The sequence below is a fragment of the Charadrius vociferus genome, unplaced genomic scaffold, assembly GCF_000708025.1.
Source record: "Charadrius vociferus isolate BGI_N301 unplaced genomic scaffold, ASM70802v2 scaffold1010, whole genome shotgun sequence".
Classification (NCBI taxonomy): domain Eukaryota; kingdom Metazoa; phylum Chordata; class Aves; order Charadriiformes; family Charadriidae; genus Charadrius; species Charadrius vociferus.
In genome coordinates, this window is record NW_009646217.1 from 23077 (window position 1) to 35813 (window position 12737).

Consider the following 12737-nt stretch of genomic DNA (forward strand, 5'->3'; position numbering starts at 1 on the left):
TAGGTGAAGGTGTCACCTTCCCAAAAAGAAAATGCACAAGTCAGAAAGACTCTGTTCAGAGGACCAATCCAATTCAAATGACCTAAGGCCCCAATTTAGTGAAAGGCTTAATCATCTACTAAACTGGCATCTAATAGCATCCTTACAGGGATGTTGAGTTATGAAGACATTTATTAAGGAGCCGGTATATATGCAGGGCAGAGGAAAAGCTGTAACCTTCACAGTTTCACAGACACAGCGATTCTTCATGATTCTCAGGGAATGCACAGATCCTGCTTTCCTCCCAGCTGCTTTGTAAGCTCATGCCTGTCATAGCTAGGAAAAGCTTCCCTCTCCACGTCTTCTGCTTGCACTACTCTCCTACAGATAATAATTGTTCATCTGATCACGCACTGGAAACCGCTGGCACCAAAAATCAACAGTAAAACCCCACAGGAGCTTTCGACTGCCGGATCACAACAGGTTTACGTGGACTTCAGTAGAAATGTTCACTGTGTCACTTCACCAAATTACTTCAGATATAACTTACCATGTAAAACAAAACATTCCTTTGGATTAGCAGCTGGTTACAGTTATCACAGTAGAGTGACTGTCAACTACCCCACACATACTTGGTACAGAAAAAGTGTTGACCCAGCCAGGAACTAAACAACAAATGGGAAAATGTCTTTCATGCACTCTCTCCTGTAGTAACACATACTTCCAGGGAGAAAATTCACACGCTTGTGGATGCAGCCGTATCTGCCAGAGGCATCGGTCTCCTCCTGGTCAACTAAAGCACACGCTGACCCCTCTTCTGCACTGAGGAAGCCTTCTGCTCAACTCACCTGCTCTCATGCGCTCCTGCACGCCTGCGCTGTACTTGAGCACAATGCCATGATGGGGAGGTTTCACCAGCTCAAAGAAAAGTCCCTCGGGAGCTGTATCTGTGTCGCTCACGGCTAACTGGATCCCTGTGCCGGGGAAAGAGAGCACGGCTTCGTCATCCTCAGACATTACACTGGAAATATCCTTTAGGTTCTGTGATGTGCTCTTGTGAATGGAGTCAAAAAACTGTAATTCAGTCAGTACATGAAAAATAAAATAATTCTTGAGCTGCCCTAGCCCAAGGGCTTGCTGGTTTTATGGCAATAATTAGTCCCCTGATGATGCTTAGATCAGAGGATGTATCAGAGAACTTATTGCCTGTATGGCTCACAAATGACAGCTATGCAAACCCTCAAATTATGAGAGAGATCTGCACATGTTCATACAGCAGGGGAAGTATCTACAAAAACCCCAGAGAACATCCTGACACAAGCAGAAAGCGGCTTATCCTAAACAACCCAGCGTACCAGATCACACCACTAACCAAGAGTTCAGCAACTGCAGAGCAGTCTAAGAGGAAAAAAGCAGAGGAGCAGCAGGTCCCTGACCCTGCTCTCCCCTGCCTCAGCCAACGAACGCACCTGCCATACGCTGGAGGAGTACTGCCCTCACCCCAGGCACTTTTCTGGGGCACCACTGCACAATTTTCTCAGCGGTTGCTGCTACACCCGCACAAGCACAGTTCCTCAGCTAAATGGACGGAGGTGAGTGAGACCAAACTCTGCTCTGCTCCATCCATGTGGCTTCCTGGCAATGAACACCGTGCCGCGGGCTGAGCTCCGCACCCCATCCCTTGCACCCTACTCACCAATGGTGGCTTTGCCCCCCTGCCTGACCTCCAGGAGAGGAGCTGTGATCTGGAAGACTGGAGGCTGCTGATCCGCAGAGAGCAAATGAATGACAAACACCATCTCCGGGGTTGTGTGTTCTCCATCAGACACTAGACACAGACAAAAAACACACCTGAGTGTAGGGATGTGTTTTCAGGGACTCACCTGGGAAATTCACCTTTCTGTACAAAATCACCACCTCACATCGCTGACTCCGCTCCACCCTTGTCAATCTACACCTTTGTCTGTGGACATATACACACAATTCACACCTGTGAAGAGTATTTATCTTTGCCCCTGACTCAACTCCTAGCAAGACAAACGTAACTTCTAAAAGTCTCTCTGTGTGCATGCGTGCATACTATTTTCCATGCATCTACCTATCAGAACATGAACTTCTCCTTGCTGGTGGATCACTTTGCGTACCTATGCTAGAAAGTGCATGGAAAGGGAAAGGTGTGTTAAACAAGCGAGCAGCTTATCAGCAGCAATTTAATTATGGAAATGTTTCCATGCTATATTTAAAAAAAAAAAAACCAACCCAACAGCTGAAAACTCTGATGTCCTTGTTCACATTGGGGAAAAAGAGGAATGAATCAGTCTTTTAGGACAGATTGCACACAACTACTGGAAAAAGGTGTCTCTACTTAGCTGCAGCTTAGCTTCTATAAAACACAGTTGCGACACAGATGAATTAATATTCCCCAGGCACAGGCATTTCCAGAAATTCTGCTGAGCGCCCACAGGTTTGCTTGCAGCAGAAGACAAGCCAAGGAGTTATGGGCAACGTGAAAGGCACAAGGATAAAAACTGCTTTGGCCAGCAGAAAAATGGCTCACATACCTGTGAATCGGAAGTTCACTGACTCGGGGAGACCTGACGGGACAAACACAAGCACAGAGTTAACTGTGGTCCGGACAGGAAAGCACACGCTGATGTGGATTTTAACAACTTTTGGAGAAAGCAAGCACTGACATTCAACCAGACTGGAGTCTTTCCTCACCAAGGAAAGTACTCTTTCCTTCCCTTCGCTTCAGCTAATGAGAGATAACATACTACCCCCTCCTACAAATTCTGAATCCCCTCTTGATGTCAGTGGAGGGCATGGTGATGCATAGAATGCCATCTACCATGTACTGTCACTTCATCACACAATCCTGCGCACCAACTGGCCAAACACGCTTCAAGTTTGGCCTGTTTCTGTCCCTGCACCTCCCGCTCCAGACCGTTTCTTCTCTGATGGTAGCAATCTTCTAGTATCCTGGCTAAATTGATTTCGTTCATCAATTCTAGTCTCCATCTCAAGGACTAAACCCCCAGTGCATCAAAGATCTCAAGCACAGGAGGGACAACAGTTCCCAGCCACAGAGCAGCCCATCAGAGGTTTGGCCGGCACAGCATCCAGCACCGGCAACGCTAAATGCTGCAGCGAACACTGCCATATCCCCATAATTCACCAAATGTTATACCAAACCACAGGGGAAAATCTTGTTGAAATCATAAGAAACGGGTGAACTCTTGGTATGCTCCTCCAAGGCAGATTCCTACTTCCTTTGTCTCATTCAAGCCTCCTGCCCTCGCGAGTATGGACATAACCACGAAGTCATTCCAGGACCGAAGGAAGACCAGCAGTCCAGCTACCTCTACCAGTCTGACACGGCACTACAAAGCACATTCAGTTCCTTACCCGCAAAGGAGAAGGCGATGATTTCTCTTAAGTGAGGAGCTGCAGTCGGTGGACGATAAGCAATCTTGCCATGGTTTATATCTGCTTGGGTGAAATACCTGACTGGGGAGAGAGGCCTGTCTCTATGCTCCACGATACCTACAAAGGGAGAGAGCTCAGTATTAACGAGATACCAAAGGCTACTGCATCTTTTTCTCTTCCCAGATACTTCTTTTTACATCTTCAGTGGTTCCTGTATGAGTCAGATGGCTGTAACTGCGTCAAGGACGGGTTCTTGGGACATGAGAAATTAAACAGATATTCCTCACTTAGTCCTTTCTTCAAATACCTCTCACTAGAGAGGTGGAAAACAGAAAGCCATGGAGTACAACGTTCAATATATTCCAGACAATAGTAAGAAAACTGTCTTGAGCTCTGTGGCTTACTCCCGAACAAGCCACAGAAATCAGGTTAAGAAACAAGGTGTTTGAAAGCTAATGAAGGAGACCGAAAAGATTAACAGATGCCTCCACAGAATGATACTCTTGAGGGAAAAAATGAGATGTGCTTAGAAAGCGTGGCAATCAATTTAGCAACAAGCTGCCATGTTCTGAATAGGTACACTTGCCTTGGCCAGGAAGGAGAGGGACAGTCACGTTGAACAGGATTTTCTCACTGGGAATCTCCGGGTCTACAAAGGAGAGGTGATGGGGCTCAATCACTGTCACACGGTCCTCCAGCACCTCAATAAACACATTAGACCATGAGCATCAAGGCCAGAGACATGGGAAGATTCACGCAAAAATGCATTGAAAGAGAATTTGTTTTGTTACAGTTAAATATAAGAAAGACTTTGAATTTAAAGGCCTAGTTCTTAGACCTCAAACCGACACGGGATGAATGGGCTGAACCTTTATCAAGCCTCTCAAACTTGTACAGAATGGGGACTATTTGGGAGGAGATTACAGAGGACGCTGAAGCCTGATAACGAGTAAAAACTGCTAGAGTCTTACAGCCCACTTAAGCTCACTTTCAGCTCATCTGTGAACCAAACCAAATGTGTAACGCAGAATCCGGGTACTATCATGCTCAACAGAAGAGAGCTCTATACACGTCCGCCTCTGTTAAGTCCTCTCTGGAGAATGAGAAGGGGCTCATAAACCTACGAAAAAGAGACAAACACCTCCTCCTTCATAAAACTATGAGCTGATCCCCACTTTCAGGCTGTCCAGGAATGTGGCAGTGTTTTTAGTGCACTCTGTCCTCTGCAGATGCACAACCTCCACACTCACAGGTGACGCAGTTTCTTTTTTGACCTACAGCAACTAAGAAGAGATAAAGGAAAATACAATTTGAACAAAAACTCCCTGGATGAAGATATAATTAATTGCCTACATAGTTTTCTGGTACAGTTTGATGTGGCTGGACTGGATTTGCTTTTAAAAGAAATCCTGAAAATGACTCGGCCATTTCCACTGGGATATAGAGGAACCAAAGCTTTCCCTTTTGTTTTAAATCTGTCTAAAAATGTTCTGATCCTTCCATTACAAGAGCATCATTAGCCAAAGGCAGGCAGTGCATTACAGGACTTACAGCGCTGCATGAACAGACTTAAGTGCACAAAACCCGTTATCTTGCAGGTGTTCATGAACCTTAATCCTGCAGAATTAACAGCTATGAGAAGTCACTGAAGTAAATAGTTTGGCTGGGGATGAAAAGCATCCAGCTCATTTCATAATCATGAACAAGATACGGAGAGAACAAGCGAAATTAAGGATACGGCCCATTAATTCATGTGCTTTGGAACATGAAACGATCAGGTTAAGGAACAAATTACAGGTTACCACCGGCCACATCAAGTGCAGCCCACTGGATCGTGCTGGTTACACATCTGTAAGGCCACCCTGTCAAACCTGTGTCTCATTCTGCTGCCCTGGTGTCACAGACTGGACGTTAGCCTGGACACTGGCAAGGCGAGGTTTCCCGACAACAGCTCAGTACAGCCCAAATGCCACCGAACCCCCATTTCACCTCTCTCCCGTTGCTTTTCACCCAAACACATCAGAGGAAAAAAAAACGTCTATGACTGACTGTTGCGAAGCAGTAAATAAAACCTTGTCAGTGCTTCTTAGATGTGAAGGTGTCACATATCTAACTGGAACCAAAAGCCACATAGTTTGTGTTATCAGCACTGCTATATACAGCTCTGTGTAAGAAGGGCAGGCTTAAAATTAACAGTTGGTGTCCCTTTCATACAGCCACTTTGGGAAGGGAAGGGAGGAGCACCTCTACATGCTTGCAAAATTCTCTCTCCTTCACAAATCCACCCTCAGTTTGCGTTCAGCCGGAGCGAAGCTCAGGCTCCTTTTACCAATATGGGGGAAACAGGTAACGTGATTGAAGAAAAACCAGTACAGATGTTATGTCCAGTTTAACCGCCAAATTGACGCCAAACTTTCTCTGACCTTTCTCAGTAGGACACTCAAAGACAAGGCTGGCGGTATGGGAAGACATAACATTTTGTGCTTGCTCTTCAGCTGAGAAGCCAGTCTAATTCTGAAGGAGTTTGAAGATGGATGAACAGAACTCAATCATGTTGATAGAAGGAAGTGCAGTTTTATGATGAAAAGATTTAAGGTTATGGTTGTTTCATAGTTACCTCCAAGGCCTATTTGTCTCTCCCAAAGGTAGGACTTGCAGGTTGCAAGGCGGCCCTCAGTAAAATGTATTTTATGGCACTATTGAATTTTGCGGTGCGTAATTAGCTATAAAATCCAGCACTGCACGGCTCAGCCAGACATCTATCCCATCAATTTTGTCAATAATGACAACAACAAAAAGTCAAGAGCAGAAAGATACATCGCTGGCTATTGCTCCAGGTAGCAGTCTGAGCATGTTTTATTATTCCCTGTGAAAGGTCACCACTATTTTAAACCCTGGCAAGGCTGTTGTGTCATGGACTTTTTCACTAATCCCTCTCCCACGGCTTCCTTTGGCCTTTCCTGGTCCCACGCCTGGCAGGCTGTGCTGGCATAGAAGTCCTTCACTTCCTCTTAGGATGCTCCTCCTGGGGACGCGCTGCCCCTGGGAGGTCTGCCACATCTGCTCTCCTGCACTGCACGGGCCTCTCAGTGTGCTTTTGTCTGTCAGAGAGCGCCCAAGGGCACAGGATTGCTGTTTGATAAGGCTAAGCATACTGCTGGTACCTCACACCGATTAAATAAATCATCAGGAATGAATAACGTCAAAGATGACCGCACGCTCCGTTCAAGTTCGTGCACCCAGCTCTCCCTTTCCCTGTGGGCAGCTCCTGCCTGAAGGACTGGCCTCAGCTCTGCTTTCTCATCACAGCCTGACCTGTCTCACTCAGCTCAGGACTGCTGCTCAGGGGATGATGATCCCGATCCTCTCCTCTGAAAGCCCCACAGACCACAGCAAAGCTATGAGGCCAAGGTGATGTCTAAATCAAACTCCCTGCCTCTAGGGTACCCAGCTCCCCGTCCGTCTCAACGGGTGACCTGGGTGCTGAGTCCTGAAGGTCTCCTCTAGCTCGTGCACTCGGGATCCCTCCCTACAGAACCAAAGAGCAGGAGACAGCAGGAGAAGGAGAGAGGAAAGCTGGACTTCACCCACACGTGCGATGGGGACACATGGAGGAGGCATGTACCAAAGTTGGAGAGCTCCCAAAACCAGCTTTAAACTTTGAGGTCATCTTTTCAATTAACAGGTAGGGAAATAATTATGTTAGAGAGACCACACTATCAAATTGGTCATTCCCAGCGTTGATGCTGCAAGAAAAGGTAATTCAGTTCCACGGATGGAGATATAATCGGCTTGTCTGAATGTTTTCTACATACATTAGTCTGTGTTCCTGATGTCAGAATGATGGATGAAAACTTTCTCATGTGGGTGGGCTGCAGTTCTGATAAATAAAGTTTACAGTGGAGTTCCTGGCAAGATCTATTCATTATAGTCTCTCTAACCTGCCGTTTTTCACTCTTGCCATTCCTAACGGCTTCCCAGGAAAAGGTGTTTTCAAAACACGAAGAACTTTAATGGTAAAACGATGTTAAACGTTTGAGTTTTTTTCTTTTCTCTCTCCCTCTCCGTTCCAGTCTATACAGTCATCGCTTTTAATACTGCGTCTTTTGACTTTTGATGCTTTTTTTCTCACCCCCCCAACTCACTCTTCTAACCTGGCTATCTTTTTTCCCCCATTTCTACTCATTATCTATCTGGTGCATACACCCTTTTCCGCAGATTTAGTTCAATCTTTGAATCAAGGACAACAGCACGGACAATAGCAGGCAGAGGAATCGCCACTCGGTGGTTACTGCTCCGTGCGAGGCTCCAGGCGCTGTGCAGTGCTGCAAGGAGAGTGGGAATACAGAAACCATCAGTCAGCGGCGTCAGTTCACACTTACAGCCATGTGCAACGAGGAGCCGAGGGAAAGCTGAGGTGCTCTGGGCGTCTGTGGGAGAACAGCAATGTTGAACACGTGGGTTTCCAAGCTGTTTTGTGGACTGGCAGAGCTGGACACCTGGGAAGGAAAGACCATATGAACGGACAGCTGACAGAGGACACCATTGCATCTCTAGACCAGTGTCATACTTTCCCTCTCCTCTCTTCTTGGTCTGGGAAGGCAAAAGACACCCCTTTCCAGCAGATACCAACCCAAAGCATACACGAATGGTAGTTGATGGGAACTAAGGCCTTTAAATAGTAACCAGTTTCTCCATTATTGCCTTTACAATCTAGAAATGGTTTACTTGTTTATTAACATTTAGAAAGGTATCTGTTTGCAAATTCCCTACCTGCTATTCATTCCCGCTTCCCCCAGTCACTGCCATAGTTTTGCTGAATTGTACTCCAACTGTCTGTACAGCGTAGTGGAACTTTTCATCACAGGAACAGAAAAAATAATGGGTTTTGAAACCTTCCTCCCACCCTCAAAATGACCACCGGTTGTGCTGACAAGGTGAAAATAACTGGTCTTTTAATAATGGCACTGCCTCGGCAGTGACTCCCTGTGATTCCAGCATCTTCCAAGACGGGCTGCGCTCATGTTTCACAGAGACGCATAAAAATTTTCCATACACCGCTGTAACACTGAAGTTAAGTCAACGGTATCTAACTCATAACACCAAACCTGCAGTAATGACGCATAAAGCAAATAATATGAAATTTGTAAAAATTCAAAGGACCAACCCCATGCCCTCGAGATAAGCCTGCAAATGTTCACAGCAGTCCTGAGATAAGGCAAGAACCCAAGGAAATACAGTCCCCTTCCTTGTTGGACTCAGCTACGGCTTTATCTTTCGGTAAGGATGGGAGTCCGGACCTGAATTCAATAGAGCGCTTTGAGCAAGAACGAACTTCAGCGGAAGCTTCATTTCAGGAAAATGCATAAAAATGCACGCTCTGGCGAAATAAATGAAATTATTTTAGCCATTTGCTGGACCTGTTCTCAGTAGCTATCATCTGAGTAGCAACTGCCCAAATACTGATGAAAACAACATGTTGGCCCTTTCTGAGATGCCCGAGTCCACAGGTCCAGGCTCAGACAGATGTGGTACAGTCTCCTGATGTGACCCAGGCAATCGCGGCTCCCTTTCTCAATAGGGCTCTCCATACAATTATCGCTACCACTCCAAGACACTAAACCCACACATTTAACTCATGCAAAATGCATACTCTATAAGAGGAATGCAGCAATTAAGCTAAAGATTAGCTTGTTCAACACTGACACTCACAAATTCCTCATTATCGCTTATGTTAATTACTTTAGAAATTACCTTAATTGCCTCTCCAGTGCTACAGTAATAGCTTCTGACTTGTAAACCAGATGTAACAAATACTGCCTGCAAGTGTTCACGTAGGCTTACTATTATGGGAGGCTGTTAAACCTTCCAAGCAAACAGCAAGGACCTGTCTGAGGGATTTTACGGCCGCTAAACCTGTGGGGAGGTGGGATTTATTTTAGTATTGCATCTGCCGGGGAGTATTTGTACCTTTTTGCCTGTTTGCGAGAAGAAGTAGTCTATAGCAAAAAAATTAAATTATTAGCTTAGGGACTGCAGAAAGTAGGAGAGTCGCTTGGTTTTGGGGCTTGCAAAACAAACAATTTAAAAAAAGGCACTCGGAACACTTTGCACTTGGAGTAAATATTACAGGTTTTATGAGAGGGCGATGTGTTTGCCGTGCAGCACCAAGGGGTCAAACCTGCTGTTTCAACTGCAAACGGGGCACCAAAATGGCCAGGATATGAGCTGCAGTGCCACACCTGGCACAGGGGAGTCCTTTCACAGAGGTCGGGATCGCAGGGATGCCTTGGGAAAGTGTGGGCCAGAGAACCTCTGTATGGGTCTCCTCATACAGATTCAGCCGGAGGATCTCTAGCACAGCCAAACGTGTGGCTATCCGGACCCACCTCCCCACTTTCCCCTTGTCCTCTGGGACCAGCCTCATCTCAAAGAAGGGTGGGGGAAAGGAAGCAGCAGATTACAAGAAGGGTGTGAGCTACCCTCTTTCTTACCTGCTCTGTTATGTCTTCTAAGGATTGTCAGGCAAAAAAACCCCAACATTTCCTGTTCCTATTTCTTCCCCAAAAGCAACCCCTAGCACACGAGTAGGGTGTCCCCAGTGGACAACCTTACCCCACAGGCAAGAGGCCAGAGGAGAAGGGATCACTGTCAGAGCAAGAATTATAGAATCATGGAATGGTTTAGGTTGGAAAGGACCTTGAAGATCATCGAGTTCCAACCCCCCTGCCATAGACAGGGACACCTCCCACCAGCCCAGGTTGCCCAAGGCCACGTCCAGCCTGGCCTTGAACACCTCCAGGGATGGGGCCTCAACAACCTCTCTGGGCAACCTGTTCCAGTGCCTTACCACCCAAATCAGTCTCTGGAGACGCTGTGTCATGCTGATGGGATGTTACAAGCCTGTTTGTTTCATCCCGCGGAGTTACAAGTGAAGATCTGTCTGCCCGTTCACTCTGGGGACTCGATCTCAGAGAGCTTTCCTGCTCAGACAACCTAGCAGGGACTAGGACAACGTCATTGCTTTTCTACAAAACCCCTTCCTCCCTGAGATGGAATCATTCTACAGAAAATCAGGCCAGCTATTGGTTTAATAGATTAAACGTTAGATGCTACTTGAAAGAGAGTTTTCTCCAGATTTGCAATATGGCCCATGATTTGACATCCAGAAGGTTAATGTCATCGCATACGGCTCAACTCTGTGGGTAGCTGGCTGGCTGGCTCCACCGCCACAGATTAAAACCTTGGGACCCACATGCAGCAAAAGCTCTCTTGTGCATGAGTAAGAGTTTCCCACGAATACAACGGTGGGTCGCGTCCACCTTGACACATAAGCACATGCATATTCATCTACAGGCACGCAACATACGCCTATATACACATAAGTCTGTATGTAAATACAAATACATATTTACACACATATTTCTGTACGCATTGATGTATTCATGTAGCTGTATCTATTAAAACTTTGGGTCATAAGATACAGGGAACGGCAGATTGAGTAATCTCAGAGAAAAATGAGAGTAGAACTGCTGTGTGACCCCCACCCCTACCCAGTGAATATGATGAGGAGTACCTGGAATTGGAAGGAGTCACTCTCTACTTCAGATCCAGAGTGCCTGTACCACACAATGCCTTCGTTGATGTCCTGCTGGGTAAAAGAGGTTGTAGGTGAGGCTGCTCTTCCATCAGGCAAAAGCTGCCATGAGTCTGCTGGGCCATCTGCCAGCATTGGGACCAGAAGCACTACTTCACCTGGGAAAAGCAAAGATGAACAGCCAGGGCACAACTTGTGAGAAAACAAGGAGGAATAGATGCCTTTTCACCAACTAATGAACATCGAAGACCAATGCCGATCCAGTCTTAGTTTTTTTCCCATGTGGTGTGACTAACAGAAACAGCAGTAGAGCTCCTAAAAGCCACTAATGGACCTTGCAACATCCCACTGACATAGGGAAATTTTGTCTCCTGTTTTGGCAAAAGTCAGACCAACTATCTGGTGCAAGTACACAGAGGAAATACGCGGCCAAGCAAAGAACAGGATCTGCAACTTTAAACTCCCAAAAGGGCGTTCTGCCTGCTGACCAGCCCGTTGCAACCTTGAAATGCGCCCGTTTCATAAACTGAGCAGAAAAAAAAAAGATGTAAAGGACATGTCTCAGTTTCTGGAGCTCCTGCGAAGGGACAAGAGAGAAGTGACACAATCAGGGTTAAAAAGCATTGCAGCAGACTATCCATCTTCTCCTCAAGGGTACAACTCAAGTATCAGAATACAGCATACTAATTTTTTCAAGGTCAGTTCTTTTCTAGCTCTTTTGGGTACTTATTATGCCAAAAAGTATATTCAGCCGCCTTGTCTGAACAGAAATCTTCAACTGAAAAAGAGCTCTTGAACAGATATAGTAAAGGACCTCTGCATCACAGGCTGTATAGAAAGTCTGGTTTGCAGCTCTTACTCCAAACAGTATGTAGCTTTTCTATCTCTAACATCCAGCTTATTTCTGATTTTTGTGTTAGAAATACATTCTCAGCTGGACTGAAACACCGTTGCCTTCATTGCAGATATGAGAGAGATGAGCAGGATGGGGACACGTCCCATTGGTCATCAGCTTTCCCCACAGACGCCTCTAAGGGTTGGATTTTGATGGCGCTACTCATGTTCAACACACTTAAATCGTTCTAATGAAATTACTCAAAGAGCCAAGTGCTGCCCACCAAGAAGAGGGTACCAAAACGTTGGGCAGCAATGTCATTGATGTGAACGGTTTTCCTAACCACACACGTAAACGAAATTAAAACCTGACAAAGAGCTGTAGTATTGAAATAAATGGCATTTTTTTCTATGTTACAATGTTTTGGAGTTAACACATAATCTGTGAAAAAATTATACGTTTCCCCTATCTTTACTATTCTTGACTATATATAATTTAGCTGCTCTTTAAATAACTTGTTCGTTGTACATTGTGCTTTTCTACTAGTCTTTGAAAGTATCCCTCATGGCTACCAATTCAGAAGCCACATATATTATAAACCACTTCAACTCTCCTTACAGCATTAATCAGTCTGTTATGCAAAATACCCATCAGAAGCTCTCCCAGCTCATTTCCCAAAACCACCCTCAAACAGTTGGAGTAATAAAAAAATAATTCAGCAAGCTGAAATACCACACTTCCATTTTATCATCAAACTCTACGCTAATATTCCCTTATCAGCGCCCTAATTACGCTCCCAATCTTACGCTTTTGCTCATGGCAGTTCCCCACCTTAATCTTTCGTGTGATTTCTAAAGATGCTAATCGCATACCCAAAGGAGTTAGGGCCTGCAAGTTGTT

At 45.6% G+C, this 12737-nt stretch overlaps 1 protein-coding gene across 1 annotated transcript in view; it reads right to left on the reverse strand.

Annotated features, from left to right (window-relative positions):
• FRAS1 (Fraser extracellular matrix complex subunit 1) overlaps positions 1–12737 on the reverse strand; it is a gene marked incomplete at its 3' end in the record, with an annotated part of 102952 nt that overhangs the window by 22758 nt on the left and 67457 nt on the right. The window contains exons 30-36 of the mRNA XM_009879515.1: positions 10982–11160; positions 7788–7904; positions 3992–4106; positions 3385–3522; positions 2541–2573; positions 1676–1807; positions 828–953 (exon numbers count right to left, since the gene is read on the reverse strand). Of these exons, the coding sequence (XP_009877817.1) occupies positions 828–953; positions 1676–1807; positions 2541–2573; positions 3385–3522; positions 3992–4106; positions 7788–7904; positions 10982–11160 (840 nt within the window). The remainder of the gene's footprint in view (positions 1–827; positions 954–1675; positions 1808–2540; positions 2574–3384; positions 3523–3991; positions 4107–7787; positions 7905–10981; positions 11161–12737) is intronic.